This window comes from Choloepus didactylus, chromosome 13, assembly GCF_015220235.1.
Source record: "Choloepus didactylus isolate mChoDid1 chromosome 13, mChoDid1.pri, whole genome shotgun sequence".
Lineage (NCBI taxonomy): Eukaryota > Metazoa > Chordata > Mammalia > Pilosa > Megalonychidae > Choloepus > Choloepus didactylus.
In genome coordinates this window covers 91,938,143-91,966,071 of record NC_051319.1, presented here as the reverse complement: position 1 = coordinate 91,966,071, position 27,929 = coordinate 91,938,143, and the positions used below count along the sequence as shown (strand labels likewise).

General features: G+C 39.4%; 2 protein-coding genes across 5 annotated transcripts in view; both read left to right on the top strand.

The window, feature by feature from the left end:
• Window positions 1-9,796, top strand: part of LOC119508277 (40S ribosomal protein S20-like) — a 90,119-nt gene extending 80,323 nt beyond the window's left edge. The window contains exon 2 of the mRNA XM_037801885.1: window positions 9,402-9,796. Within this exon, the coding sequence (XP_037657813.1) occupies window positions 9,434-9,796 (363 nt within the window). The 5' untranslated portion in view covers window positions 9,402-9,433. The remainder of the gene's footprint in view (window positions 1-9,401) is intronic.
• Window positions 1-27,929, top strand: part of JAKMIP2 (janus kinase and microtubule interacting protein 2) — a 177,672-nt gene that overhangs the window by 80,377 nt on the left and 69,366 nt on the right. For 3 of the 4 annotated variants that reach the window (XM_037801884.1, XM_037801883.1, XM_037801881.1), the window contains exon 2: window positions 23,294-23,570. In XM_037801884.1, the coding sequence (XP_037657812.1) occupies window positions 23,442-23,570 (129 nt within the window). In that variant the 5' untranslated portion in view covers window positions 23,294-23,441. Of the gene's footprint in view, window positions 1-21,239; window positions 21,261-23,293; window positions 23,571-27,929 lie in introns of those variants that run through there. The other variant, XM_037801882.1, reaches the window with a different exon arrangement.

Below are 27,929 nucleotides of genomic sequence, written 5' to 3'. Positions count from 1 at the left end.
GTACAGACACCCATCACACAAGGTGTTGACAGTCGTGCTCAGGTACACTTGACTCCACTTCCAATGCTCCTTCACATCCCAGTAATCAACTGGCACCCTCGTATGTCCTTGAGTAGACAGGAGGAGAAACAATCCCCTGTTCTGGGCTAGACTTTGTCTAGGAGAGGTCTAACACAGTGAAGCCTCCTCCTTCAGGGCCAAAGCTTGAGTTGTGGCATAGTGAACACAGGGCTTGGAAAAAGAAGATTTAGGTTTAATTCCAGCATTGTGACAACTTTGGTAAGTCATTTCATGATTCAGAGCCCCAGTTTTCTCATCTGTGAAGTGGCAAGAATAGTATCTGCTTTAGAGTGTCTTTGTGAATATTGAATTAGATAAAATATGTGTGTGTTCTCTATAAACTTATAAAATAAGGAGAAAGAATGCTAGTTGGTACTAGGAACTGGGACAATTAAAAATCCTTGGCCTTTTTTTTAAATCCTAACACAGTTCATCTAAGTGTCTTTGCAGTGACAGAAGGAGCAGGGGTGAGGGAGGGGAAGAATTATTAATAGCATTTCCCAATCTGTATACTGAGGAGGAGGTAGGAGGGTTAATAATAGCAACAGTGTAACATTTAACTTATGTGTAGTGGAGAAGATGGGAGCATTAATATTAATCATTTTAATTACTGAATATATGTGTGGTGGTTTATGGCAACCAAATGTTTTCTCATATACAATCTAATGCAATGCTTGTGTCTCCTAAGTAAAAAGAAAACTCACCTTATCTGACTATCTGGGGGATGGGATAATTTGTAAATGCAAACCTTCTTGGCTGATAGCACATGGAGAGGAGTAGTTTATGATATTACCTGATCTTGGGGAGGCTGAATGGAGTGAGACAGTGGGTAAGAAGATGGAAACAAAGAGGAAAAGGAGAAAGGAGGCCAGAATGGGGCTCTAGTCACTCCCGGACCCCAGGAAGGTAGTGGAAGATGAGAGAAACTAAAGAAGTCTCAGGAGACATTATATTGTCACCCAGGACTGATCCTTTCCACCCTGAAGATCAAAGTATGCGGTTTATCAGAGGTAGCTGATGTGGGGCTTCCCCTGCAGACTGGAATGGAGTAGCCACACTGCCGAGGAGGATTACCCCAGTTTATCCTCTGTTGAGAAGGAGGCGGGTGGCCGTGGTGAAGCTAATGATGTGAAGTATCTAGGAAGCCCTTTTTGATCCCTGAACCAGGTGGACTTTTTACCTTATGTATCTTTCCAGAACATGTTTATGCCTTTATATGCATAGTTGTCCACACTAATATATTCTTTAGTTTTTTTAACATGAGTAACACTATACTTTGAGATTCTTTCATCATTTTGCTCTTTTGACTCAATATGTCTTGAAGTGAGACAAGCCTCATTGGGTCATATAGATCTACCTATGCATTTTTTAACTATTGCATACTATTTTGTAGACTAGACATACCACTTTATTAAGCTAGTCCCTTTTATGGAGATATTACAGTGTTTCTAATTTTTCACTGTTAACAGTAATGCAATGAATTACTATGCACAGGTATGGTTTGGATCTTCATTAGGTCTCTTGTTATTATCTTTTAATATTTTAATGTGCTATATAGTTTATGTATTTAGTTTGCTAATTTTTTGTCTTAGTCTGGTAGAATATAAGCTCCATGAGGGCAGGGATTTTATTCTATTTTATTTACAGCTCTACTTCCAGCACCTAGTACTGTGCACCCAAAGCTATTCATTGGACTAATGTGCTGGGGCATTTTCTGTCCCCACATACAGTTATGGTCTACCTGTATTGTCCTCTTAATACAGTGTAACTTCCTGGACAGTCACCCTCATCTCTTTTATCTGCTTTACATAGTGCCTTGCTTAGAGTGGGAGCTTAATACGTTTCAGAGACAAACAATAAAGTAGTAAACTGTTCGAACCTTAAATCAGAGCTCTATGGGTTTGCATCTCAGTTCAGCAAATTACTGGCTCTGTGATCCTGGCTAAACAGCAACCTCTTTAAGCCAAAGTTTTCTTACCTGCAAAGGATTATCAAGAGTTCACATCTGATCCCACCACCACCACCATTGCTACAACCTGGTCTTTGTTACAGCCTCCTCATCAGTCTCCATGCTTCTACCCTTATGCAAATTCATTCTACTCTTACCTGAGCTGTCATGGTGAAATAATAAAACAAAGTCATATTGTATCACTCGTCCGCTCAAACCCTCCAGTGGCTTCCACCTCACTCTCAGTAAAAGCCCAAATTGATGTGAAATTACCTAAAAAGCAGGGTCTGGTCTGTGCATGCTCCCCTCCATTAATGTCTGCTCTCAACTTGGCTGCTCTCCACGCTCCTTCCCTCCAGCCTCCCTGGCTCTCTGCCCTTCTTCCCAGGCATCTGTCTGACTCAGTCCCTTCCAGTCTTTAGTCAAGTAACACCTGCTTAGTTTGCCCTTCCCTTATTGAAAATCACCTGGACACTTCCTAAAAGCATCTGTGCTGTATTTAATTTTTTTTCATAGTACTTTACTCTAATCTAGCATAGTATGTAGTTATCAGTCTTATTTTTTTGTTTTCCCCAACTAGCATGTTAGCTTTCTGGGCCAGAGATAGATATTTGTTTTATTTTATTTTGCTTCATTCACTGCCATATCTCCAGTACCAAGGACAGTGCTTGGCAGCTATTAAGTATTCAATTCATATTTGTTAAATCTATTAATTTTAAAGCAAAGCACTTATTTGACACATGCAGTGCTATATCCTTTACATGCACAGTCCCATGTAATTCTCACCACCATCCCATGAGGTAAAGAAAATGACTCTAGGCCACCAGTTGACTCTGTTGCTTACTGGCTCGTCAGTAAGTTGCAGTTACCCCATTTGAATGAATAAAAGGCAGTAGTAATGGTTGTTATTTAATACTATTTACTGAAATTTATCAGACTGTTTACAAAGCAGCCATTTCAGCACTCAGTTTATCAACCACAGCCCTAAATTTAGGCTGTGAATCTCTTCTTACTGAATTCTCTATCTCATGTGATCATTTAAGACTTAATAGCTATTTTGTGCAGACTATTTTGCAGGAGTAAAGTGTTCCCTTGTCTGTGCCCTGTTTCATGTAGGAAAAATGTTAACTGCTAGGTTACAAGCACCCTGAAGAATGGGATTTAGAAGTGAAATGCCCTAAACGATCAGCTCAGTTGGTGCTCAGAGCTTTACTACAATGAATGATCCGCAGCTTTGTGTTGAATCTTTGTGGTGCTTTAGACAAGAAGTGTGTTTAGTAGCCTTACACTTTGATTTCTACACAGCAGGACTTCTTTTTAATTCATCTCAATGTTTTAAAGGCAATAATAGATAAAAGAAAGAAAATTAGATGTTCTCTTTCTGATCTTAAAGGAGAGGCAGTGGAGTAAGACCAAGTATTTTTATCAAGCAGACTTAATTCCAGATTTGACAGACACATAGTAGGCTCTTAAGGAAAATTAATTGAATCAATGAATGGCATACATATGTATATATATAAAACCTGTGTAACCTTGGGCAAATATACCGCCCAACATTTTTACTTTCCTTTTTTTATAAAGGGAAAATTATATGTACCTCAGGTATTGGTTGTGAGGTTTTAATGAGAGGAGATAATGTGTGTATAATGGTAAATATGATGCTTGTCATGTAGAAAGTCTTCAATAAATAGTTATTTTTTGTTATAAATAGTTATATTTTGTTATTATTTTATTAATAATAGTTATAATTTTTTCTTTGTTCAGTTCAGGAAATGGAACCACTCCTCTCCCAAATTAAATATTTTACCTGAGCTCAATATCAGATGTAAAAATGATCCCTTCCCAAATTCTCTCACCCTCCATGTTAATCAGTAGTCTTGGTTCATCCATAATACTTAAACCAAATCTTCTTATATAGTATTTATTCAATAATTCTTTGTTTCCTGGACCACATGGCAGTTCTCTCTCATCTTTCAAGACTCAGCTCAGCCCTCCCTTCTGATATTGTGCACACGGTCCTCCCCAGGAATTTTGAGCTCCTCCTCTGAGCCCCAGAAATGCCTGATTTGCTTCTCCAGTACAGCATTCATTTCATCTTCAGGTCTGCAGTTCATTATTTACATGTCGTTCTCTCCCAGTGGGGAGAGTTGTAGAGAGGATGCATAAATCATACATTTGAGGCTGGACTAGATTACTTTTTAACATCCACCTCAGAGCATTAAAAGGACAATGCATGTAAATAGCTCGGCACAGTGACCACCAGGAGTAAATGGTCAATAATAATAATTATTATTATGATTAGCAGCAGCAGTAGTATTCGTCTGTCACAGTATGGAGTGAATAAGAGGATGAAAGATAGTAATTATCTTTATAAATGCTATCATGATTTAGAATACTATAGACTAGGACCCTAAGGGCTTTGGAATATCAAAGATTGGTTACTATACAAAGAGAAAATACTGGTCTTAGAAGCTTCTTTTTGTTCCATGTGGAGGAAGATAATCTGTGCCTTTGAGACTGTTTTCCCTAAAAAGATGACTATAGAAAGAGTGTAAACCTTGAAATGAGAAATTGCAGTTCCAAATTTCTGGGTCAGAAGGTAATAAGTCAAAGAAAATAATGGAAAAATAATGTTTCCCAGATAGAAATTTGAAAGTATATTACTTAAGATTCTGAGTAGTTATATACTATTAATGCACTGGAGAGTTTAAAATGGGGTAAAATAACATTACTGTTAACTTGGTGGTGAATTACCACCCTCCTATAATCCATAAGTTCATTCAGATTGATAACATTAATATTTTGGGGGTTAAAAAATGTTTTACTCTTGCCAATGAAAATTTCCTTTTGGCTTCAATCATTCACTCCTTCAACAGACATTTTACATTTGAGTGCCTACTGTCAGGCACTAGGCTAGGCACTGGGGATAAGGTATTAAATGGGGATCAGGGAAATCCCTGCCCCTACCACCCCACCTCCTGGAACAGAAAGGGAAAGAGATATTGGAGGAGGAAAGGTAATTTCGCAGGTAACGCAGTTTATTTCCTGGAGTGACCTGTACTTCTGAGCACTGTAAGATACATACAGAACCCTCCACAGCTGAGGTCAGGGAAAGGTTGCAGGTAGCGAAAGCTTCCCTTAGAAAGGCTAGTTTGATAGAAAACAGAGCCCCTGGTGGTTTCCCAAAAATGACTTATTCAAGCTCCAATTTAAATGACTGCATAGTCCCTTGGTGAGAAGGGGTCTGGCATCCATTCAGAAGGAGTTTGTTCTGGCCCTGCTGATTCCAATTAAGTCAGGTTTTACGGAGTGGACAACTGTGCTGTGACTTGCTAAGGCTAATGGTCAGTTCTCTCTTCAATAGAGAGGAGAGTCATTGTAGAGTCCAAAGCATTTCAAATTTAGGAGCAAGATCTCCGTGTGTCTGCATTAATTCCAGCTTTGCATGATGTGATGTGAAAAGCATGACTGTTGTGTTCTAGCTTCCCTCCTGGCTTCCGCTGGTGAGCTACCCTTGTTTTTTCTTTGCTCCACTTGCCTCACAGAATTCTTCTTTGTTCCCCAACCCCAAACATTATTTCCTTCAGATCATAGATTTTATACAACAGTTACTTTGGAAATCTTGGGGAAGGGAAAGAAAAGTCCAATAAACTCAGATTAAGGTCTCCCGTAATCCTACCACTTAAGGGAAACTATTGCTATTTGAATACTTGTCTTTACATAGGCATACCCATTTACTATCTACTTCATTTTAAATCATAAATTATATTATATTGAAGTGTATGTATAAAGTGCCTCAAAATTGTTTTCAAATAAGTGTGGAATTTTTTTATATAGGTAATTAAGTAAATCAGTAAATAATAAAAAAGGATGGTACAGCTGTAGTTCAAATGTGCTTTCTTTTAAAATGAACTGGATTGTTTACAGTACAGCATAGTCATTTCGTTTGTAAGCTCTGGAGTAAGGCTGTCTATGTTAATGTCTTTACCCTGATACTTACTAGCCATGTAAATTTGCACAACCTGTTTTTCTTCTTTGAGCTTCTTTTCCTTTATTCATAATATTTATAATGTAGATTAAAAGAGAAAATGCATATATGTTATTTAGCATAGTCCCTTGCTTATAGTCAGTACCCTCAAAATATAAGCTGTCATTACTTCCAAATATACCAATGACTTCTTCCATCTTACTGAATTTGCTGATGCTAGTCAGTTTCATCCAGTGTTCCCTTCACGAGGTTTGGATGTGATCTTTGACCCTGCCTTGCCTCTCCCCCTCCTTCCCAACAATCAGCACATTACAGGAACTCTTCCTACATCACAGACGAGCTGAAGAGAAGTGTAGTAGTTTAAGTCCATAAAAAAGTTTCGGGCTCAAACACACTAGCTGTGTGACTTCTTTTTTTTTTAGTTCATTTTATTGAGATATATTCACATACCACGCAGTCATACAAAACAAATCGTACTTTCGATTGTTTACAGTACCATTACATAGTTGTGCATTCATCACCTAAATCAATCCCTGACACCTTCATTAGCACACACACAAAAATAACAAGAATAATAATTAAAGTGAAAAAGAGCAATTAAAGGAAAAAAGAACACTGGCTGCCTTTGTTTGTTTGTTTTTTTCCTTCCCCCATTTTTCTACTCATCTATCTATAAACTGGACAAAGGGGAGTGTGGTCCATATGGCTTTCCCAATCCCGTTGTCACCCCTCATAAGCTACATTTTTATACAATCGTCTTCGAGATTCATGGGTTCTGGGTTGTAGTTTCATAGTTTCAGGTATCTACCGCCAGCTACTCCAATTCATTAGAACCTTAAAAGGGTTGTCTATATTGTGTGTAATAGTGCCCACCAGAGTGACTTCTCGGCTCCTTTTGGAATCTCTCTGCCACTGAAGCTTATTTCATTTCCTTTCATTTTCCCCTTTTGGTCAAGAAGATGTTCTCCATCCCAAGATGCCAGGTCTACATTCCTCCCTGGGAGTCATATTCCACGTTGCCAGGGAGATTCACTCCCTTGGGTGTCTGATCCCACATAGCGGGGAGGGCAGTGATTTTACCTGCCAAGTTGGCTTTAGCTGTGTGACTTTGATTATGGCAATTGCCAAGTCTGAAACTGGGTGATTCAAGTAAAATGCATCCTGTACAGGTCTCAGTACCTACGAAGTGCTCAATAAAGAGAAGCTGTTCTAGTGATGATGAAGAAGATGACAGTGGTGAGATGAATAGGAGTTCCCTTAGTTTAGGAAAGAAACAAGTCCTTCTACCTTTCCATCTTAGCCCAGGACTCACCTCTTTATATCTGGACATTGGCAATGGATTCCTACCCAGATCTACACCTCTAATTTCTTTCTGCTTCATTCTACCCGGCATGTGAAATCAAGAAAAATCTTCATTAAAAATTAATTGTATCACATCTCTTCACTTATGTTTGTCAGAGTCCCAGTAATTATTGAACAAAATGCAAATTCAGTATTGAGGCAGTCAAGACAACGTACAATTACTTTCATCTTTTTTTTTCTAGCTGTGCATCCGTTGGTTTCCCAGCATGAACCTTCCACACCAGACTATGTGATATGCAATCTGTTCCCCCTGCTTACTTTCATTTGTTCTCCTTCCTGCCTTTCTTGGATCCATTCTGTTCACCCTTCATGTTCCAGCCTTTTAACCATAGTTATTCTATATAGCTTATCTGTTGGTGAAATTGTTTATTCATTTGAAAATATTTACTTAGATTCTACTTTGAGTCGAGCACTGTACTAGCCACTGGGATTCAACAAGGAGCTAAGGAGCAAGCCCTTGTCCTTGCCTTCGTGATGTGTGTGGGAGTGTTTATGTGTATGTGTGTGTTTCCCAGTCCTTTGCCACTTGGTACATGCAGCTTTGTTTGGTAGCTACATGTTGTATCTTTTCCAACTCTAGTAATGCATTGCACATAGATATGGCTCAAGAGATAAGTTGCTGATCTGAATTTTGAAATGATTTTCCTATGCAGTATGGCCCATGTTGGGATTACATTGACTGTCTGCAAACAGTCAACCTCACTCTCTTCTCAGAGCCCATTAAATGAAAAAAATCTGTAGTTAAGCATTGACCTCTGAGACAAAATTCAAAGCAGAAATCTAAATGTTTAAAAGAAATAATCTAGATTAACTGCAGTTTATTTTACTACATTATGCCATATTATAATAGGGAAAATATTGATAGCCAGTTTCTCTTCTATAGGATATGGAAAAATATATGCAATTATTTCTAATAGAACCATATAATATATTCTAAGTGTTTTACTTAAACTTTATTTTCTTTTACTTAAGCAATATGAATCAGTATGCATTTTTATGCTGAAGTTTTTCTGTCTTTTTTTATAGCAGGTACACATTATTCTCCTCTATATATAGATATTTCTGCTCAGGTTTGACACTTTGCAAAGGTGCCTTATAATAGTTTTTTTTTTTAATTCAAGGTCTTTGAAAACATTCACCAAGGGAACGGAATAGATTTAGTATCTTTCACTTATACTTAAAACAGAAAAAACTTGCTGTCATAGAATATAATTCTATGACGACAACTTCCACCAACAATTTGAATTTTTTTTTAACTTCACATGCAAGTTTGTTTTTAATAAAAGTGTATATATACAGCAAGTGCCTCCTTTGAGCAGAGGCTCTGATGCATGTTTCTTTCTCTCTCTGACCTTGAATACGTAATTGTTGTCTGCTGTTTTTTAGATTTCTTCCCCATGTCCAATGAAGTTGGTACTTCCCACTCTAACAAGCTATAAAATACTTTGAAACCATTTGAGAAAGGACAATGCAAATAACAACAGATGGCACTTAGAGTCTTACTCTGCTAACCTTGTCCTGGTGGAAGCCTCCTAAATCCAAAGTACAAGGCAAGATGACTTACCCAGAGCTGAGAAGTCAAATTCAGCTTGAGAGTCTGATGGAGGGCAGCAAGGAATTAAGAAATCTCACCATATGGCTTAATAAAAATGCATTTAACTTTCATTATTTAACCATTGCATCAAGCTTGAACTTCTCGCCAAGATAGAAGCAACCATTCAAAGGCTCCCCTAAGTAAAAGAAAGTCCCCATAATTAACCTTATTATAAGTGATCTTTTTGGAGATTGTGAAATATTTTCCTCAATCTCAGTATTTTCTTTGGATCTGGATCAATGTTAATTAAATTCAGCAGATACACATTGAACTTCTACTTTGTGGTAGGTGTTGTGACAAGTGCTGTGAATAGAAAGATGAATAAGGTATGTTCCACCCTGATGTCTCATTCACCTAAAGACTAACTGTAGGAGGAAAATGCCACTGGTGGTGTTGGTGTGCTCCAGCTCCCCGCTCCTCCTGACTCACCGCTGTTCTCTCTCGCCGAGGAACAAGTTGGTCAGGAAGCTGTGCCGCAGCCATGGCTTTTAAAGACACCGGAAGGACACCTTTGGAACCAGATTGGGCGATTCACCGCATTAGGATCACCCTGACAAGCTGCAATGTGAAACAGTCTCTGAAGAAGGTGTGTGCTGACTTGATCCAAGGTGCAAAGGAAAAGAACCTCAAGGTGATGGGACCTGTTCGGATGCCTACCAAGACTCTAAGAATCACTACCAGGAAAACTTCTTGTGGTGAAGGATCGAAGACTTGGGATCTTTTCCAGATGAGAATCCACAAGCGACTCATTGACTTGCACAGTCCTTCTGAGATTGTTAAGCAGATTACTTCCGTCAATATTGAGCCAGGTGTAGAGGTTGAAGTCATCATCGCAGATGCTTAAGTCAACTATTTTTAATAAACTGGCTGTCAGTTGCTAAAAAAAAAAAAAGAATATCTGTAAGTTGATTATGGCCACAGCTTCCTAACTGTTCTTTCTAAATATGTGTTTACCCCTTTAGTCCATTCCGCTCTCTTGTCAGAAGACTCTTACTAAACCTAAGTCACTCCCCCTGTTTAAAACCCTTCAGTGGCTACGTATTGCTATGTAGATCCTTTACCATAGTTTGTACTGTACTCCATCATCTGCCCCCTGCCTGCCTCTCCATGCTCATTTCTTGCTGTTTTTCCATTCACTTGCCAAGCTCTTGCCAGAATAAGCAGCAGTGTTTTTTCCAGAGCATCATCATTCATAGTCTATTTGACCTTAGATTTATATTCAGTACTTTATATTCAGTTCTTCAACTGCCTAAAATATTCTTATTTCCCATCCCAACCCTTTGCTGGCTGATCTCTTCTCATCTTAAAAATCTTCATTACATACAACTTTTCACCAGGAACCTTTTCCGACCCACCAAGATTCCTGTGACTCCCAGCTGCTGTCGTGTAATACAGTGTGTGCTTATCACACAGGACAGATTGCTGATTCCTCATCTGAGAAGGGCAGGGACCAGGTCACTCTTGCTTAATACATACACCCCTTCCCCTGGGTTGCTTCATGAATATTTTTGGATTGATGGGTGAATAAATTAATAAATGAGCAATGAATGCAGTAAAAAGTATCTCCAAAGTGAAAATGGGGACCTAGATGAGGGAATAATTTATTCCACCCAGAGTGTGGTAAAGAAGGTGAAGGAAAGTGATGTCACATGACATTTGATCTGGGTCCTACAAGGGGAGTAGGAGGGAATTCATTATCCAGGAAGGAAAAGGGGAGCCAAACAAAAGGAACTGCATGAGCAAAGACATGGGTTGGCAGAGTAGATAACTTCTGGATGAATCCTACCCGCTTTGAATCAATGCATTACTTCCGCCAAGCCTGCCTGTCTCTTGCATGTGTGTTGAGAGCCTCTCTTACTCTGTGCGTTATGAAATGTATTTCTAATGTGAAGCTTTAAACTTCAGATATAAAGAAACAAACCCATCATGAGTACTAGTTTTTTGGCTGAACTTACAGCATACTTTTCCTGTAAAAAAACTTGATACAATCCTGAAGATACATAATTGCTACCATTCTGAACATCAGCATTTCAGATTAATTTTTTTCTAACATTTGTATAATGGATTAGAAGTCTTTTGACCCCACAACCATGTCACCACATTCCCATTACAAAGAGAGACTGGAACTCCAGGGTTGGACTGGCTTGAATAGCAGCCCCCCTCCTTTAAATTACATTGCTGTGTTAAGTTGGTGAATGCACCGTGAGTTATTTTTCCTGTACAGAGAAGGGTTTAAAAGTGATCACGTCTTTCTACAGTTTACTAGGAATAAAGTGAGATGGTTTAATTCATTCATTTTAAACATTAATATCATCTTACTCAATAGTATCATCTTTGGAATAAAAGAGGGGAAGGCTTAAACAAACTAACAAAGCTTTGGTAGAGTAGCCAACTCCAAATATCAATTATGGAGATGTGTCGGAGCTTTTAGCTTCATACATATGAACTGTAGTTATTTTATATTACATTTGCTTTTCAAATCATAACTCAGAGGCAACAGCATTATTGGAAATCCAAAGATTAATAACAACATTATTCAGCTAATATCTTCGGGCAGAACCAGCTACAAAGCCACGACCCCTAGGAATACTGATCCTGTCGATGCAGGTTGCCTGTCCCCTAAGGCATGAATTCCTTCAGTGTTTCTTGGGCTCTCTGTGCCTTCCCTGGCCTGTCTTTTTAACACAAGGAGTAATAAGTCTGTTTCCTCTTCTCTTAAAATCTGAGTTTCCGCTGGAGAATTATGACCTAGAAGAATAATAACTGTGATTATGATAATAATAATAATTTGCTAATTATTTTACACACCTTAACTCAGTTGGTTCTTGCAGGAGCTCAGGAAGGTAAATAGCATTCTTCCTCATTTTACAGAGAGGAAAAAGAGGCTAAGAGAGTTTCAATAATTTCTCGAGGATATACAACTAGGAAGGATATACAACTAGGAAGTTTGATTCAAAGCCAGTTTTTCTGATTCAGATTCCACACTCTTAACCACTACATTCTACTTTTCTATTTTGTAAGCCCCCGGCTGACTCTTTTATGCCTTTGCCATCTCTGTTCACTACCACCCAACCAGAACTGAATCCTGCCCTTTCTTCAAGAAAGTACTATATAGCAAAGAATCTTCGGAGACTGACAGATCTCTATATGAGTTGCAGCTCTGCCGTTGCATAGCTGTGTAATTTTTTGCCTAGTTAACCTCTGAACTATAAAATAACCAGAGTCAATATCTCATTCAGTTAGTTGGGATAGTTCAATGAGTGAGTGTGCCTGAAGTGCAGAGCCCAGAGCCTGGCAAAGGGTAAGAACGCAGTAAGGTGGGTAAGGTGGGTAGGGTGGTGAAGGCTCAGTTCACAGGCACCTTCTCTAGGAAGCCATTGTGCTTTCTGAGTCCTCTCTGACTCTCTTTCCTCTCCACACCCACACTGGCCATGTATTTCACTCACAGCTTTGTAGAGTTTGTTTTCTCTTTATAGATGTTTGTGTCTTCTTAGAGGCACGAAGCTATTGGAGGGTAGGAAGGATGCTTACACTTTTTAACCTCTATGAAAGACCAAGAATAGTGCTCAGTAAACAGTGGTCACATTTTCTTTCTTTCTTTTTTTTTGTTGCAATTGCTTTTTTTAATGCAATTTTATTGAGATATATTCATATTACATACAGTCATTAAAAGTGTACAGTTGCTCACAGTATCATCATATAGTTGTGCATTCATCTCCACAATCAATCTTTGAACATTTTCATTACTCCAAAAAATAAAATAAAAGTTAAAATTAAAAAGAACATGCAAAACATCCCATTCCCCTCCTCTCCCCCATTGTTCATTTACTTTTTTTAAAATACAGTTTTTTTGAGATATAGTCACATACCCTACAGTCATCCACAGTGTACAGTTATTCACAGCACCATCATATAGTTGTGCATTCATCACCAGAATCAATTTTTGAACCTTTTCTTTACTCCAAAATAAAAATAAAAGCAAAAAAAAACACTTAAATCTTTCCATCCCCTCCATCCCACCCTTTCCATCTAATTTTTGTCCCCATTTTTCCATTCATCTGCCCATGCACTGGATAAAGGGAGTGTGAGCCACAAGGTTTTCACAATCACACAGTCACACTGTGCACACTACATAGTTACACAATCATCTTCAAGAATCAAGGTCACTGGGTTGCAGTTCAACAGCTTCAGGTATTTCCCTCTGGCCATTCCAACACGCTAAAAACTAAAAAGTGATATCTATATGGCACATAATAATACCCTCTAGAGTGACCTATCAACTCCGTTTGAAATCTCTCAGCCACTGAAACTTTATTTTGTTTCATCTCTCTTCCCCCTTTTGGTCAAGAAGACTTTCTCAATCCCACAGTGCTGGGTCTAGGCTCATCCCCAGGGGTCATTTCCTACATTGCCAGGGGACTCACACCCCTGGATGTCATGTCCCACATAGAGGGGAGGGCAGTGAATTCAACTGCCCAATGGGCTTAGAGAGAGAGAGGGAGTGGCCATATCTTCTTGACCAAATATATGGATGCATTTTCTGACCAAGAGTTGTTTGGTATTTTAGACTGCTAGAGACAGTAGAAAATGTAGTTGGACATTAAAAGATTAGGGTATCTAGAACATTTTTACTTTCCTGGACATACCATATGCAATCAGGATTATAGTCTAAGATCAATAGCATGGGTTCACCATATTTAAATGTTTAATTGATTTAGAATATGTTTCCAAGTCTTGGCTTTTAATCTTGAAATTGTGCCATTAAAAAGGAGAATAATGCTGGATGGGAATTTTTTTTTAATCTGGAAATTTAGTTATTGAGGATAGAGGCTGAAGCTCCCTAAACACTGAAGACATAAAAGAGCTTTACCTTGGAGTAGATGACCTCTAGATTATTTCAAATGCTGCATCCTATTTGTGATCTCTAGCATGGTTGTGATAAGCAAGGAGAGACCATGGTGAGGAGGGAACGAGGCCTCATTAGCTCATGTGAATATCATTCCTCTCTTTGTCACTTTTTCTTCTATCTCAAGTGTTTTGTGTCAATGTCTAAATAAGTCTGTAGAGAGCCAAGACTAGGAATGGCTTTTAAATAATTGTGGCCTTCCATAAGAGTGGCCCTTAAATTATCATTATTTTTGCACATCCTTTATCATTCACCTGATTTACACATCTTAAGAACAGGATCTATGTCTTTAGTTTCCTTCACCTTGCCTAATAGTATGAACAGATAGAAAGTACTCCAAAAATGGTGGCTCTCAAATGTCAGGAGCTGTGTAAGAGTGTCACTTATATTTTTTCTTTTAATTTTCAAACAATCCAATGCCCCAGGTCCCACATATCCCTGCCCCCCCACTCCCCCATCTTAAGGATGCAGAGTAATGAAGCCTAGAGGACTAAATGATATATCCAAGATCACGTAGCTTAAATGGCAGAGATGAAGTTTAAACCCAAGTCTTTCTGACTTGGTAACCCATTATAGCTTCAGAATCACTAAGGCTCTCCAGTAGATTTTGATGCAACCAGACCTAAGATTTCGGAAGCTCTACTCTCAAGCACTACACTCTATTTCCTCCTTAATAAATGTCTTTTAAATGAATGAATGATGTCTGTGATTCTTCCATTAATTATCCATTGCTGCATTGAAGTTTGCTCTCAAGCAATGATCCTTATTTTAAAATGTAGGTATTCCTGAGAAGCTGTATCCAAATTTTATGACACCTTTATCAGAGACTTGGTTACAGGGAAACTGAGCCTTTGGGTGAGGACAGTTGCCTGATTAAAGTGATTGGGAGGTAGGACCAGAAGAGTACTCTAAAATTCACATCTTCAGAAGCTCACTGTGTTGCCTAGGGCTACTGCTGCCTGACAAAGCAGCTAAGAGCTGTAAACCTGGGTCTCACTTAAAATTCTCAAAGATTTTACAAATTGAAGCTCCCTTAGGGATTGGCGTTTAGCTGGACAAGGTATGACAGGGTTCAGCGTGCAGTGATTCCTCCAAGGACTCGCCTTTATACTTTCAAGCACACCCTTAAGGGGGTGGTGTACCCTCCATGGCTGACAGCTTCTCTAGACACCTCACCTTAAGCCACTTATCAAAAGGCAGCACAAGTGTCCATCAACTAATAAATAGATAAATAAAATGTGATATATCCATACAGTGGAATACTATTCAGCAATAGAAAGTCATGAAGTACTTGCTACAATATGGATGAACCTTAAAAACATTATACTAAGTGAAAGAAGCCTGTCACAGAAAATATACATATTGTATGATTCCATCTATATGAAATGCCCACATCTATAGAGACAGAGAGTAGATTAATGGCTCTCTAGTGCTAGGAAATTGGGTGGGGAACGGGAAGTAAGTGCTAGTGAGTATAGCACTATATTGGGGTGATGGAATGTTCTAAAGTTGGTTGTGGTAATAGTTGCCTTGTGAATATACTAAAAACCACTTTACACTTTACACTTTAAAAGGGTGAATTTTATGATATGTAAATTATATCTCAATAAGGCTGTCAAAAAAAAAAAAAACAGCATCACAAAGAGACAGTCCTGCAAGAGTAAAATTAGAATATGAGAATCATGAGATTGCCAGAAGCCCATCACAACTGGAAAAGATTTTGGAGTGTTCTCTGCTAGAGGGACTGATAGGTATATACTTTTGTACAGCTGCTCACTTTAAGGTACTCATATGTTGCTTCTGTCAATAATTTCCTAAGATGCTTTTTTCTCTTCTGAACACATATCTAATTTTATCACCCTTTTCTTTCCCCACAGCCTAAATTTACAATGCTTCTCAGACTAAAAATATATGAGGTCAGGAACATGAAAGGATTATAAATATTTCTTTTGCTTTGCCCATTTTTGTTCCAAGCAGTTCCAGAGAGCTGGGACCCATTATTTATAATGGGAGAGAATTTTCAAACCAGTAATAATGTTTAAAAGCAAAGCTTACTCCATCAAAGTCTCCTTGTGTCAGATTTGCCACCTCCCATTCCATCCCCTTGGCCTCTGTCTTGTTCAGGGAGGCATTATCTCTCTCCTGGACCATTGGAACAGCCCAACTGATTTCCTGTCTCCAGTCTCCCCTTTGCTAGTAACTCATCTTCCATAATCCTGCCAGAATTACCTCTTTAAAATGCGAAGTGCAGTGCAGCCCAGAGGATAAGAGCTTGGGCTCTCCTCTCACACTGCCTGGATTTGAATCGGCTTCACCACCTGTCAACAGCGTTAACTTAGGCAAGTTACTTAATCTTCTGGGAATCTTTTTTTTCCCCTACTTGTCATGAGGATTGAATGATAGCAGTATGTTAGGTGTTTAGTGCAGTGACTGACAAATAGTAAGCAACAGTAACTACTAGTTTTATTTATTTATTGAATATCATTATTATTATTACTACATGGATATTCAAATGTTGTCATGTTTCTTTCCTCATTTCTGTATAATGAAGTACATATTCCCTGACCTATCATGCAAGAATCTTTGAAATCTGACCTCATTATATCTTCTTCTAGTTCAGTCTTTTCTAAATACATCAGGCAAATGTGTGGCTTCAGGTTTTACTCGAGCTCTTTTCTCTGCCCTTCATGTATCTCCATTTAGAAAAACCCATTCTTCATTCAATAAGACTATATGACTACAAAGGGACTTTGACAGAGTCAAACAAAAAATACATTTGTTTTTAATCATAACAATTAACATTATTCTTTTTATTATTATCTGTCTGATTAGTGGTAGACTTAACTGTAGTTCGGAATCCCTGTGACTTCCTGGAAGTTCCTTGGGACCCCAAGTCTTGTCGAAGTGGATTATTTTATAAGTTTAGAGCTCAAACGGGTATTGGACATAAACAGAGTATTTCATGGAGCCTTAGACTTCTGGCACAATGCCTGGAGAGGTAGAAGTCCTAAGGGTAGGGTCTTATCTCAGTGCCAAAGCAATGCCTCCCAAATGCAAAATCAGGAGACCACTACAGCTAGTGTGGCCTGGCTGATAACAAAAGAAGCCAGACTAGAAAACACATTTAAATACAATATCCTGTTAAGCTTAAAAACAGTCAAGTCCTCACTGCCAGGCTGGGAAGGCTGATTCAGTCTAAGAGACTGGCCAGGAGAAGACAAGACTGTCTGCAATGCCACTGGATCAGTAGCTCTAACCGAGGTGATGAAGGAAAGCTCTAATGACTTCTATGATGCCAAAAAATACCCTTATCAGTCCCTCAGTCAGGCTGCCTCATTGGGAGGAGAGAGATGTGTTTACAGTCAAGCTCTTCCTCAGCACGTGGAAGATAGTAAGTCATTTATTTTTGGAATGCCTGCTGAATGCCAGGCACTTAGACACCAGGGATACTAATTTTATTAATTAATATTTCAAATTATTCAATAAAAAATAGTATATCATAAATATATAAATATTATATATATAAATTTATATATAAATAGTGTATACATATATAATATATATTATATACGTATTATGTGTATACATGTATACATATATAACATAAATATTATATACATATATCTGTATATATGTATATACACATAATTATATAAAATATATATATATATATATATATATATATATATATATATATGTCTGGAGACTGGGGAGTGGTCAGGGCCATGGATATAAAACTGGAAATCATAACCAGGTAGGGCCACAGGCAATCATCTGGGGAAGGCCAGGTTAAACATCAACATGTAGACATCAAATGGAAAAAGAAAAAACAATTTTATATACATATGTGTGTGTGTGTGTGTGTGTGTGTGTGTATGAATTTACTCCCCCAGTTCCTGCTGAGGTTAAGAACCAACTTATGTTCAATGTTTGTTAAATTAATTTCCATTCTAATGGCAAGGAAAAGTGGTCTTATAGAGCGCTGCACTATAATGAGTTGGCAACAGGTGCATCAAACTTGGAAACAAGCATGAAGAACAACTCCAGCATCTAGCACAAGGTGGAATATGGTGGACAGTTCCATGACTGCTGTAGACAGGCTGACCATCCCTATTCCCCTCTTCCCATCCCCCTAGGGACACAAAAATCATGGACCCAGTGCTCATGGGGGGATGACACAAAGCCCAGGATCCCAACATGGTCCTTGAGGCTATATACAAGGGGCCTTGAAAGTGCAGCAGCTCCTGAAACATACAGGTGATCAGTGGGAGTCCTCCTAGGTTCTGGACTGAAGCACCATAAGGCACACAAGACTCACTTTTCTGAAATATTGCATGGGAAGCTTTCTCTAGTATCTTGTCATGTTTTTCCCATTGATTTTTTTTTTTACATTTTTTTAAAATTGAGATGGTTCACATACCATACAATTATCCAGAGATATCCAAAGTGTACAATCAATTGCCCACAGTACCACCATACAACTGTGCGTCCATCATAATTAATTTTTTATGAGTTTTTAGAACATTTTCATTACTCTAGAAAAGAAATAAAGACAAAAAAGGAAACTGAAATCCTCCCATACCCTTAAGCACCCCCCTCCATTATTGACTCATAGTATTGGTATAGTATATTTGTTACTGTTGATGAAAGAATGTTAAAATACTCCTAACTGTAGTATATAGTTTGCAATAGGTATATTTTTTCCTATATGTCCCTCTATTATTAACTTCTAGTTATACTGTCATACATTTTGTTCTAGTTCATGAAAGATATTTCTAATATTTGTACAGTTAATCATGGACATTGCTCACCACAAGATTCACTGTTTTATACATTCCCATCTTTAACCTCCAACTTTCCTTCCAGTGACATACGTGACTCTAAGCTTCCACTTTCTACCACATTCACACACCATTCAGCACTGTTAGTTATTCTCACAATAACGTGCTACCGTCACCTCTGTCCATTTCCACACACTTAAGTTCAACCCAGTTGAACATTCTGCTCATAATAAGCAACTGCTCCCCATTCTTTAACCTCATTCTATGTCCTGGTAACTTATATTTCATGTTTATTATTTTATATAATATAATTAGTTCACATCAGTGAGACCCTGCAATATTTGTCCTTATATGTCTGACTTATTTCGCTAAATATAGTGCCTTCAAGGTTTCTTCCATCAACCCATTTTTTTTTAAGATGGTTTTGTTCACACATCGTACATTCCATCCTAAGTAAACAATCATTGGTTCCCTGTACAGTCACATATTTATGTATTCAAGACCATCACCACTATCTATATAAGGACATCTCCATTTCTTCCACAAGGAGGAAGAAGAGTCAAAGAAGGTAGAGGGACAAAAGAAAAAGAAAAAACAAAAACAAAAAAAGACCATGACACCTAGGAAGCAACAAAAGGAAAGATAGCATTAAATTAAAGTAGAATAAAGGGTCAGACAGCATCACCAATGCCAGGAGTCCCATACCCTCCCTTATGTCCCCCTCTAATATGAATTTATCTTTGGTATATTGCCTTTGTTAAATTAAAGGAAGCATAATACAGTGTTTCTGTTAATTATAGTCTCTAGTTTGCATTGATTGTATTTTCCCCCCAATACCACCCTATTTTTTAACACCTTGCAAGGTTGACTTTCATTTGTTCTACCTCATGTAAAAACATATTTGTACATTTTATCACAATTGTTGAGCACTCTAGGTTTCACTGAGTTGTACAGTCCCAGTCTTTATCATTCCTCTTTCCATATGGTGTCCCACATGCTCCTAACCTTCTTCTTTCAGTCATACTCACAGTCATCTTTGTTCAGTGTACTTACATTGCTCTGCTACCGTCACCCAAAGTTATGTTCCAAACCTCTCACTCATGTCTTTTCCTGTCTGTCTGTAGTGCTCCCTTTGGTATTTCCTGTAGAGCAGGTATCTTGTTCACAAACTGTCATTTTCTGTTTGTCAGAGAATATTTTAAACTCTCCCTCATATTTGAAGGACAGTTTTGCCAGATATAGGATTCTTGGTTGGTGATTTTTCTCTTTCAGTATTTAAATATATCACACCACTTCCCTCTAGCCTCCATGGTTTCTGCTGAGAAATCCACACATAGTCTTATCAAGCTTCCTTTGTATGTGATGGATTGCTTTTCTCTTGCTGCTTTCAGGATTCTCTCTTTGTCTTTGACATTTGATAATCTGATTATCACGTATCTTGGCATAGGCCTATTCAGATCTATTCTGTTTGGAGTACACTGCACTTCATGAGTCTGTAATTTTATGTCTTTCATAAGAGGCGGGAAATTTTCATTGATTATTTCCTTTCATTGCTTCTGCCGCTTTTCCCTTCTCTTCTCCTTCTGGGACACCCATAACATGAACAGTCATGCATTTCATGTTGTCATTCAGTTCCCTGAGACCTTGCTCTTATTTTTCCATTCTTTTCCCTATCTGTTCTTTTGTGTGTAGGATTTCAGGTATCTTGTTCTCCAGTTCCTGAGTGTTTTCTTCTGCCTCTTGACATCTGCTGTTGTATGTCTCCGTTGTGTCTTTCATGTCTTGTGTTGTGTCTTTCATTTCCATAGATTCTGCCAGTTGTTTTTCAAACTTTCGATTTCTACCTTATGTATGCCCAGTGTTTTCATTATATGCTTCATCTCTTTTGCCATATCTTCCCTAAACTTTTTGAAATGATTTAGCATTAGTTGTTTAAATTCCCGTATCTCAGCTGAAGTGTAAGTTTGTTCCTTTGACTGGGCCATAACTTCATTTTTCTTAGTGTAGGTTGTAGTTTTCTGTTGTCTAGGCATCTGGTTTCCTTGGTTACCTCAATCAGGTTTTCCCAGACCAGAATGGGCTCAAATCTCAGAAGGGGAAAATATTCATATCAGGTTTCCCTGAGGGTGTGTCTTAGAAAATTGACACACCCTGTGAGGCCTCTAGCCAGTGTGCTTTTCCTAATCTGCCCAGCTGGTGGCGTGTGTCAGCCTTTCACTCCTGACTGGTGTAAGGAGGTGTGGACCCCTTAGTTTCTGTTTTGGCTGTTTTCCCCCAGGTTCTGGAGTTTGGTTCTGAATGAGAGGCCAGTAGTAGAGCTGGGCACTACCTCCTTCCTCTTAGGGAAGATACACCCCCTAGGTAGTATGATCTGCATTTAAATAGGTTCTTTGACTTGCTGACTCTGCTATCTCCACCTTTGTCTGCGTCAGAGTGCTGTGAAATGAAAATGGCTGCAACTTTCTCCACTGAACTGCCCAGGTTGAGAGAGAGAAAAAGGGTCAGAAAGCCCCCCTTCAGGGCCAGTCCACAGCCCCCTCAGCTTCACCTGCCGGCCAGAAATAGCACGTAGTCCTCTGGGCTTCCCCTCCCAGCACAGAGAAGTCCTCCAGCTCTTTAAGGTCAGTCGTCACTAAAAGCCTCTGTCTGCTTGTTGGGGATTTGTAGCTTGTATTGAGCAATCCACATTTGTTAATTAAAACCCCAGTTGGAGCTGGACTGAGGTATATTCGCTTGTTCAGGAAGAGCTGCTTTCTACTACAGCAAGGTTTTGCAGTTCAGGCTGCTGTGGGGGGAGGGGGCTCCCAGCTCAGGTCCACAGTTTTTACTTACAGGTTTTATGCTGCATTCTCAGGTATTCCTCCCAGTACAGGTTGGTGTAAGATGTGTGGACAGTCACGGTTGTCCCCCAGCAGTTATTCCACATTATTTACTAGCTGTTCCTGGTTGTTTATTAGTTGTTCCAGGGGGACTAACTGAATTTCACTCCTCTCTATGCTGCCATCTGATTTTTAACAGTTTACCATCCATATTTTCTGACTTTTCTGCTTCAATGAAGAATCTAAGGATTTATAAATCAAGACACGTGTCCATCTTTTTTTCTCTCTCTCCCTGCCACCATTGTGATTAGGCTTTCATCATCCTAATGACAGATTCAGTAACATCCTCTCTGGTTTCCCGTTTCTCCATTCTCTCCCCACCCTGCCACCAGAATCACCACCCACCTCCCCACACACACACAAAGCACTGCTCTATTAGGGCGTCCACTTGCCAAGAACTTCAACAGCTTTCCTGTTGCTTACTAAAAAAAAGATTCCAAAATTTTAAGCTTGACATTTGAGGTCTCCCACAATCCCTCATTTCCTGTCAGCCTTTCTAACATTAATGCCCTTCAGTCATATCCTGGGTTGTGATTAATCAGGCTCCGGTTTTTTCCAACACCTCCCATTTTTCCTCAGCACCTGCCATTTCCTTCATTCAGTGTGTTTCACCTGTTTCCCCATCACTAATATCCTACTCATTCCTTAAGTTCCAGGCCAATGCTGCCTTCTTCAGGGAGTCTTCCTTAATCATTCTAGGCAGAAAGGGAAGTCCACATCAATACTTATAAAACAAGTAGTGCTTATTTCTTTGAAAGCACTTATCAGATGGATGATAGACACATGATAAGATTAGATAGTTAGCAAGATAGATAAATAGAAACAGGGATAGTTATAGACAGCGATTAGATATAGATATAGACAGATATATCCTTGCCTTGGAAATCTGACTTAATTTACTATTTTAACATATCATACCTAACCCAGCATATGGAAGAACTCTAAGAGTGTTTGAATGAATCATTAAATAAGTGACCAAATTTAACTCAGTAATCCATTCATAATTAATCCCCACTTCTCACAGTTGATCCACTGTTCAATTTTAGGTCTTCATATATTCAGTTTTCTTAACTTTGGGACTGTCCTGTACCCTGATACATCATAGATGACCCGAGTTCACCTTGTAAGCGGTTTCCTTTAACAAATATTAATTGAATATATGTCCCAGACCTTATGATAGATTTTAAGGAGCCAATTGTAAATAAGAACAACACATTCCTGCCCTCACAAATTTTATTGGTTCATGTAGGTGACCACAATTAAATCATTAGGACAAGAAATAATCTAGGGGTGCTTCCAGAAGGAACCAGTATTTCATCTGAGACCTGAAGGTTCATGGAAATTAGTCAAACTAAACTGTATATGTGACAAGTGGTCAGAAGGAAAGTACAGGGGAAGGCCATGTGGTGAGGAGTCTGGGCAAAGAATGGAGCAAAATGCGTGAAGTAGGTAAAGTCCTGATAGGAAAAGAATGAATCAGAAATATAAAAAATTTCTTAGGGCCAGAGTATCAGTGACTGACATGGAGGTGGAAAGAATGAAACAGTGGGTGGGTTTGGGCAAGTCCTTGCAGGATTTCAAGCAGGACAGTGGAACGATCAGACTGGCCTTTTAGGACAATCACTCTAAATCCATGTGTGAAGTGAATGGGAGGCACTGGAGATGAGAAGACACATAGGAGAAGGCTATTGCAGGCAGCTCAGGCTGGGAGTGGATTGGCCTTCACATACCCCAGGGTGTTGCCAAAACAATAACTGCTGTCTCTGCTCTTCTAGGGCTTCCAGGGCAGTGGGTGAGGAGACCTTACCAAGGAGCACCACACAGTAGGTGCTGAAACATCACATTACAGGATAAGAAACAGTAACATGGCAGCGCCTGCTTGAAAGGAATTAAAAACCAACAAACTCCATTTAGAAAGGAACAATGTCCAAGAAAGGGCGAAATAAGGGCGAGAAGCCCGAGGCGCTCATTGTCGCCCTTCAAGCTGCCAACGAAGACCTCAGGACCAAGCTCACAGACATTCAGATAGAGCTGCATCAAGAGAAGTCCAAGGTAAGTGGGGCTACCTGAGGCCATGGCCTTGAGACCGGCACTGGCCGTGTTCACACTCAGTGAGCCCAGCTCTGCTACTGGCCCATCCAGTGGACTCATTCTTCCACTTGCCAGAGAGGCCAACAACTCCTGCACATATGGAGATTCACTGTGTGTGGCAGGAGGGAACTGAGCACAGAATACACAGAAAACATGTTCCCCAGACTGATCTCTGCCTCTTCAGGAAGCTTGGTTAAAAAAGACAAATAGCCTAAACACTGAGAGCACAACCCCATTGCTGCCACCTCCCAACACTCAACAGTTGTATGACCTTGGGCAAGTTCCATGCTTAGATTGATCTTTCTAAGATGTGTCATGTCAGGTCGCTCCACTGCTCAAAACCCTCCAATGTCATCTCACCTTTCTCGGAGTCAAAAAATTTTCCCTACCATGATAAGATATTATCACCAGCTACTTTTTTGACTCATTGCCTGTTACTCTTTACTTTGATCACTCTGCTCCACCCTCTTTGCTGGGCAGAAGAGGTATGTCGACACATTTAGGGCCTTTGACCCCATTCTACCCCTGATCCGTTGCATGCTCCTTCCCTCTAATTCAGGTTTCTGCTTAAGTATCACCTAACCAAGCATAGTCTCCAAAAGGAACACTTTCCCGTGCCCAGTCCCTCTCCATCACTTGACTGTTCTTGATTTATTTCATAGTGATTTATTTATTTACTTGTTTAGTGTTTACCCCTCCCTAATCGAGTGTAATCCCTATGAAGCAGGGACCTAGCTCACTGCTATATCCATAGAGCCTAAATTATGCCTAGAATTTAAAAAAAGCTCAACATTCAGTTGCATGAATACAGGAATGAATGAAAGCTGAGTCATTCCTTATACTTTGGCTTCTTCATCAGTAAAATAGATTTACTACTCCTGTCTCAGGGACATGATGAGGTTTAAATTTAAAAAGTACCTAAAATACTTGTGGGATTAAATGGGATAATCTATGTCAAGTGCTAAAAACTGCCTGACACATAAACTCTCAAAGCTATTGTATTATTATTATTATCATCATCATCATCATTCCTTCTATGCTTTGGACTTGAATCAGTTACTAAGTAGAGTTAGGAAAGTCTCTTTACTTCTTTGAGCCTCATCTTTTAATTGGATATTCTAACACCTATCTCACCAGGGCAGTGTGACTATCAAATAGGGTCATGGTTAGGAAAACATTTTGAAAAATCTAACATACATAAGATGAATTTCTTGCTTCCTGCAAAATGGGGACAACTATGTCAGCATAAAGGGGCCTTATTTAAAGGATTCATTGTGTAGTAAGAGGCTTTCCTGACCAACAAGCTTTAGGTCACCCGTTTTATTCCATTTTATCTACCTCTTCTTTGATATCACTTTTACATTTTACTTTTTTGTTTCCTCCAAAATCTATTTCTTCTGGTTGGAGTGATATAAAAGCCTGGATATGCCAGAGTTCTTTACCTCCTGTCTGAGCTAAGCCTTGTTCTGAATAAGTAGATCCTAAATGTACTGTTTGTGAAGGAAATTTTTAATTTCCATGAGACTAAAGGGAACATGATGTTGTTTCAAAAAAAAAAAATGGCGTTTGTTTGAGAATCAAAAGACTTGAGCATTATTTGTCTTTATCTCTCTTTGTGGACTCATTTAACTGCCTCAATTTCTGCATCTGTAATTTAGATAACTGAATCTGTTTCTCCATATCTGTGCATTAGAATAACCTGGGGGAACTTATTAAAGATGGAGATCCCTGGGCTCACAACCCAAGGATTCTGTTTAAGTAGGCCAGGTAAGACCGAAGCAATCCAGGAGATTCAGATGCGGGCGCTTCCCAGCCTTCATGTCGACAAAAGACCCCTTCCAGGTCTGACCCTCTCTGAACATTTCATTGGTTTTAACTTTCCCTGGGACAACGTAACCTTTCAAGGGGGGCAGACTGCCTTAATTGTAGTAAGGACGGGATGACAAACTACAATCATAGAAGAAGCCTGTCAGACTGGAGACTGGTAACTGTTAAATGCGGCTGATTTACAGAGTAAACTCGAGATTTCAGAGAAGCAGAGGCCCTGAAGACCCCACCACTGCCAGTTTTCCACTTTCAAGCCTTATTAAAATGTGACACTCTCAAGCTTGGACAAGGCTGCCTGTTTATCCAGTGCCTGGCACTGGTGTCTAAGCCAGCAAGCCAAGCGTAACTTCCCTTCCTCTGATGAGAGACTGGCTGTCAGCCTCTTGAATAAGAGCACTGCCCCTGCCTCTCTCGCTCTCTGTGGCAGTTAATTACAGTCCCAGCACAGGAGCGAAAGCAAGGCCTCCCCGCCTGTCACAGCCTTTCCCAAAAAGCAAGGGGAATTCAGAGGACAAACAAGTCATAAAGCAGTTTTATTATAAAGAGCAATGATTGTGTTTTCAAAGGACTAGGTTTTAAGAGAGAAAATATGAACAACGCCAAGATGTGAATTTACACTCTCAGTTTTGTTCTGAGGCTATGAGGGCAAAATGACAATTCAGCTGTTGGGGAATAGACTAGCTAAAGGGTGGAAGCCTTTGGGGCTATGGGACATTGCTCATTTTTCTATCAAGGCAAATAATCCAGTTGATCTTTACAGAACCTCCGTTGTGTATACAGCGGAGTCAAAAGTGCTTTGGGCTAAAAATATAAATAGCTACAATTTATTGGGAGTTTGCTCTGTGATATCCACTGTAATAAGGAGGTTTCTTCCTAACATAATCCCATCTTCTTCACGGAGCACCTGAGTGAGGCTGAGAGGAAAAAGCACCCCTGCGTTTTCCTCTCATCTGTCAGATAGGATAATAATAGCATCTACTTTATAAGGGTGTATGTGTGTCTTAGTTTTTGAGCAACTAGTATGTGTCAACCATGTTAATTATTTAAATGCAGTTTTCTCAGTTTACCCCCACCACCACCCTCTTATGGGAGCACTGTTGTTATCCCCATTTTGCAGATGAGGAAATGGAGGCTCAGTAAGGTAGAGAAAGTCACCCAGTATCGCATTCTAGCAGGTAGCAGAACTGGATCTCCAACTCTCCTTCCCTCTCCTTGAAAGCCTCTGCTCTTGAAAATGTGAAGGTCTGGAAAAATGCATACTTTAGGCAGAGGAAGAGAGAATGTCAGAGCTTGTTTTCTTTACACTTTAATGCACATGTCAAACAGAGAATGGAGGTGTGTGCATAGTAGGAAGGTGATGGGGACATATTCATATCCTTCTCCCATAGATATATGCATTTCCATGGCAGGGAAGTGAAACAGAAATATTAGACACATTTGACTTCTAGTGGGAAGAAATTAATATAAAAGATTTGCCAGGCACTGATAAGTAGATTGAGATAAGGAGGTAATCCCCCCTACTTGGGCCTCGACTCCCAGGGTTGTAAATCTCCCTGGCAACGCAGAATATGACTCCTGGGGATGAATGTGGACCTGGCATCATGGGACTGAGAGTATCTTCTTCACCAAAAGGGGGATGCAAAATGAGACGAAATAGTTTCAGTGGCTGAGAGATTTCAAGTGGAGTCGAGAGGTCACTCTGGTGGACATTCTTATGCACTATATAGATAACACCACTTAGGCTTTAATGTATTGGAATAGCTAGAAGTAAATACCTGAAACTACCAAACTCCAACCCAGCAGTCTGGACTCCTGAAGACAATTATATAATAATGTAGATTACAAGGGGTGACAGTGTGATTGTGAAGACCTTGTGGATCACACCCCCTTTATCTAGTGTATGGATGAGTAGAAAAATGGGGATAAAAACTAAAGGACAAATGGGGTGGGATGGGGGGGATGATTTGGGTGTTCTTTTTTCACTTTTATTTTTTATTCTTGTTCTGGTTCTTTCTGATGTAAGGAAAATGTTCCGAGATAGATTGTGGTGATGAACGCATAACTATGTTATCATATTGTGGACAGTTCATTGTATACTGTGGATGATTGTATGGTGTGTGAATGTATCTCAATAAAACTGAATTTAAAAAAAAAAAAAGATAAGGAGGTAAGGAGAGGGCTGAGAGGGTGGAATTATGGAAATTGAGGCCCATGGTAGAGAAGAAAGAGCACAAGTGGGGCAAGGACACCTGGGACCTTGCCTTTGTGCTCTATGACCTTGTCTTCTCTGGGCCTTCATTGTCACAACTGTAAAATAGGTGGATTGGAGTTAGGAGAGCTAAGATCCTTCCAAAATGAATGGGATTAGTTAGGAAAGGTGACTGGCTTCTCTAGCTCTTCCTTTGTTGAGATAGTTCTCAGGTTCCTTCAGGTCCCAGCCCTTCCCTGACCACCTGTGCACCCTATTCCATTTACTCCATCACATTACGCTGT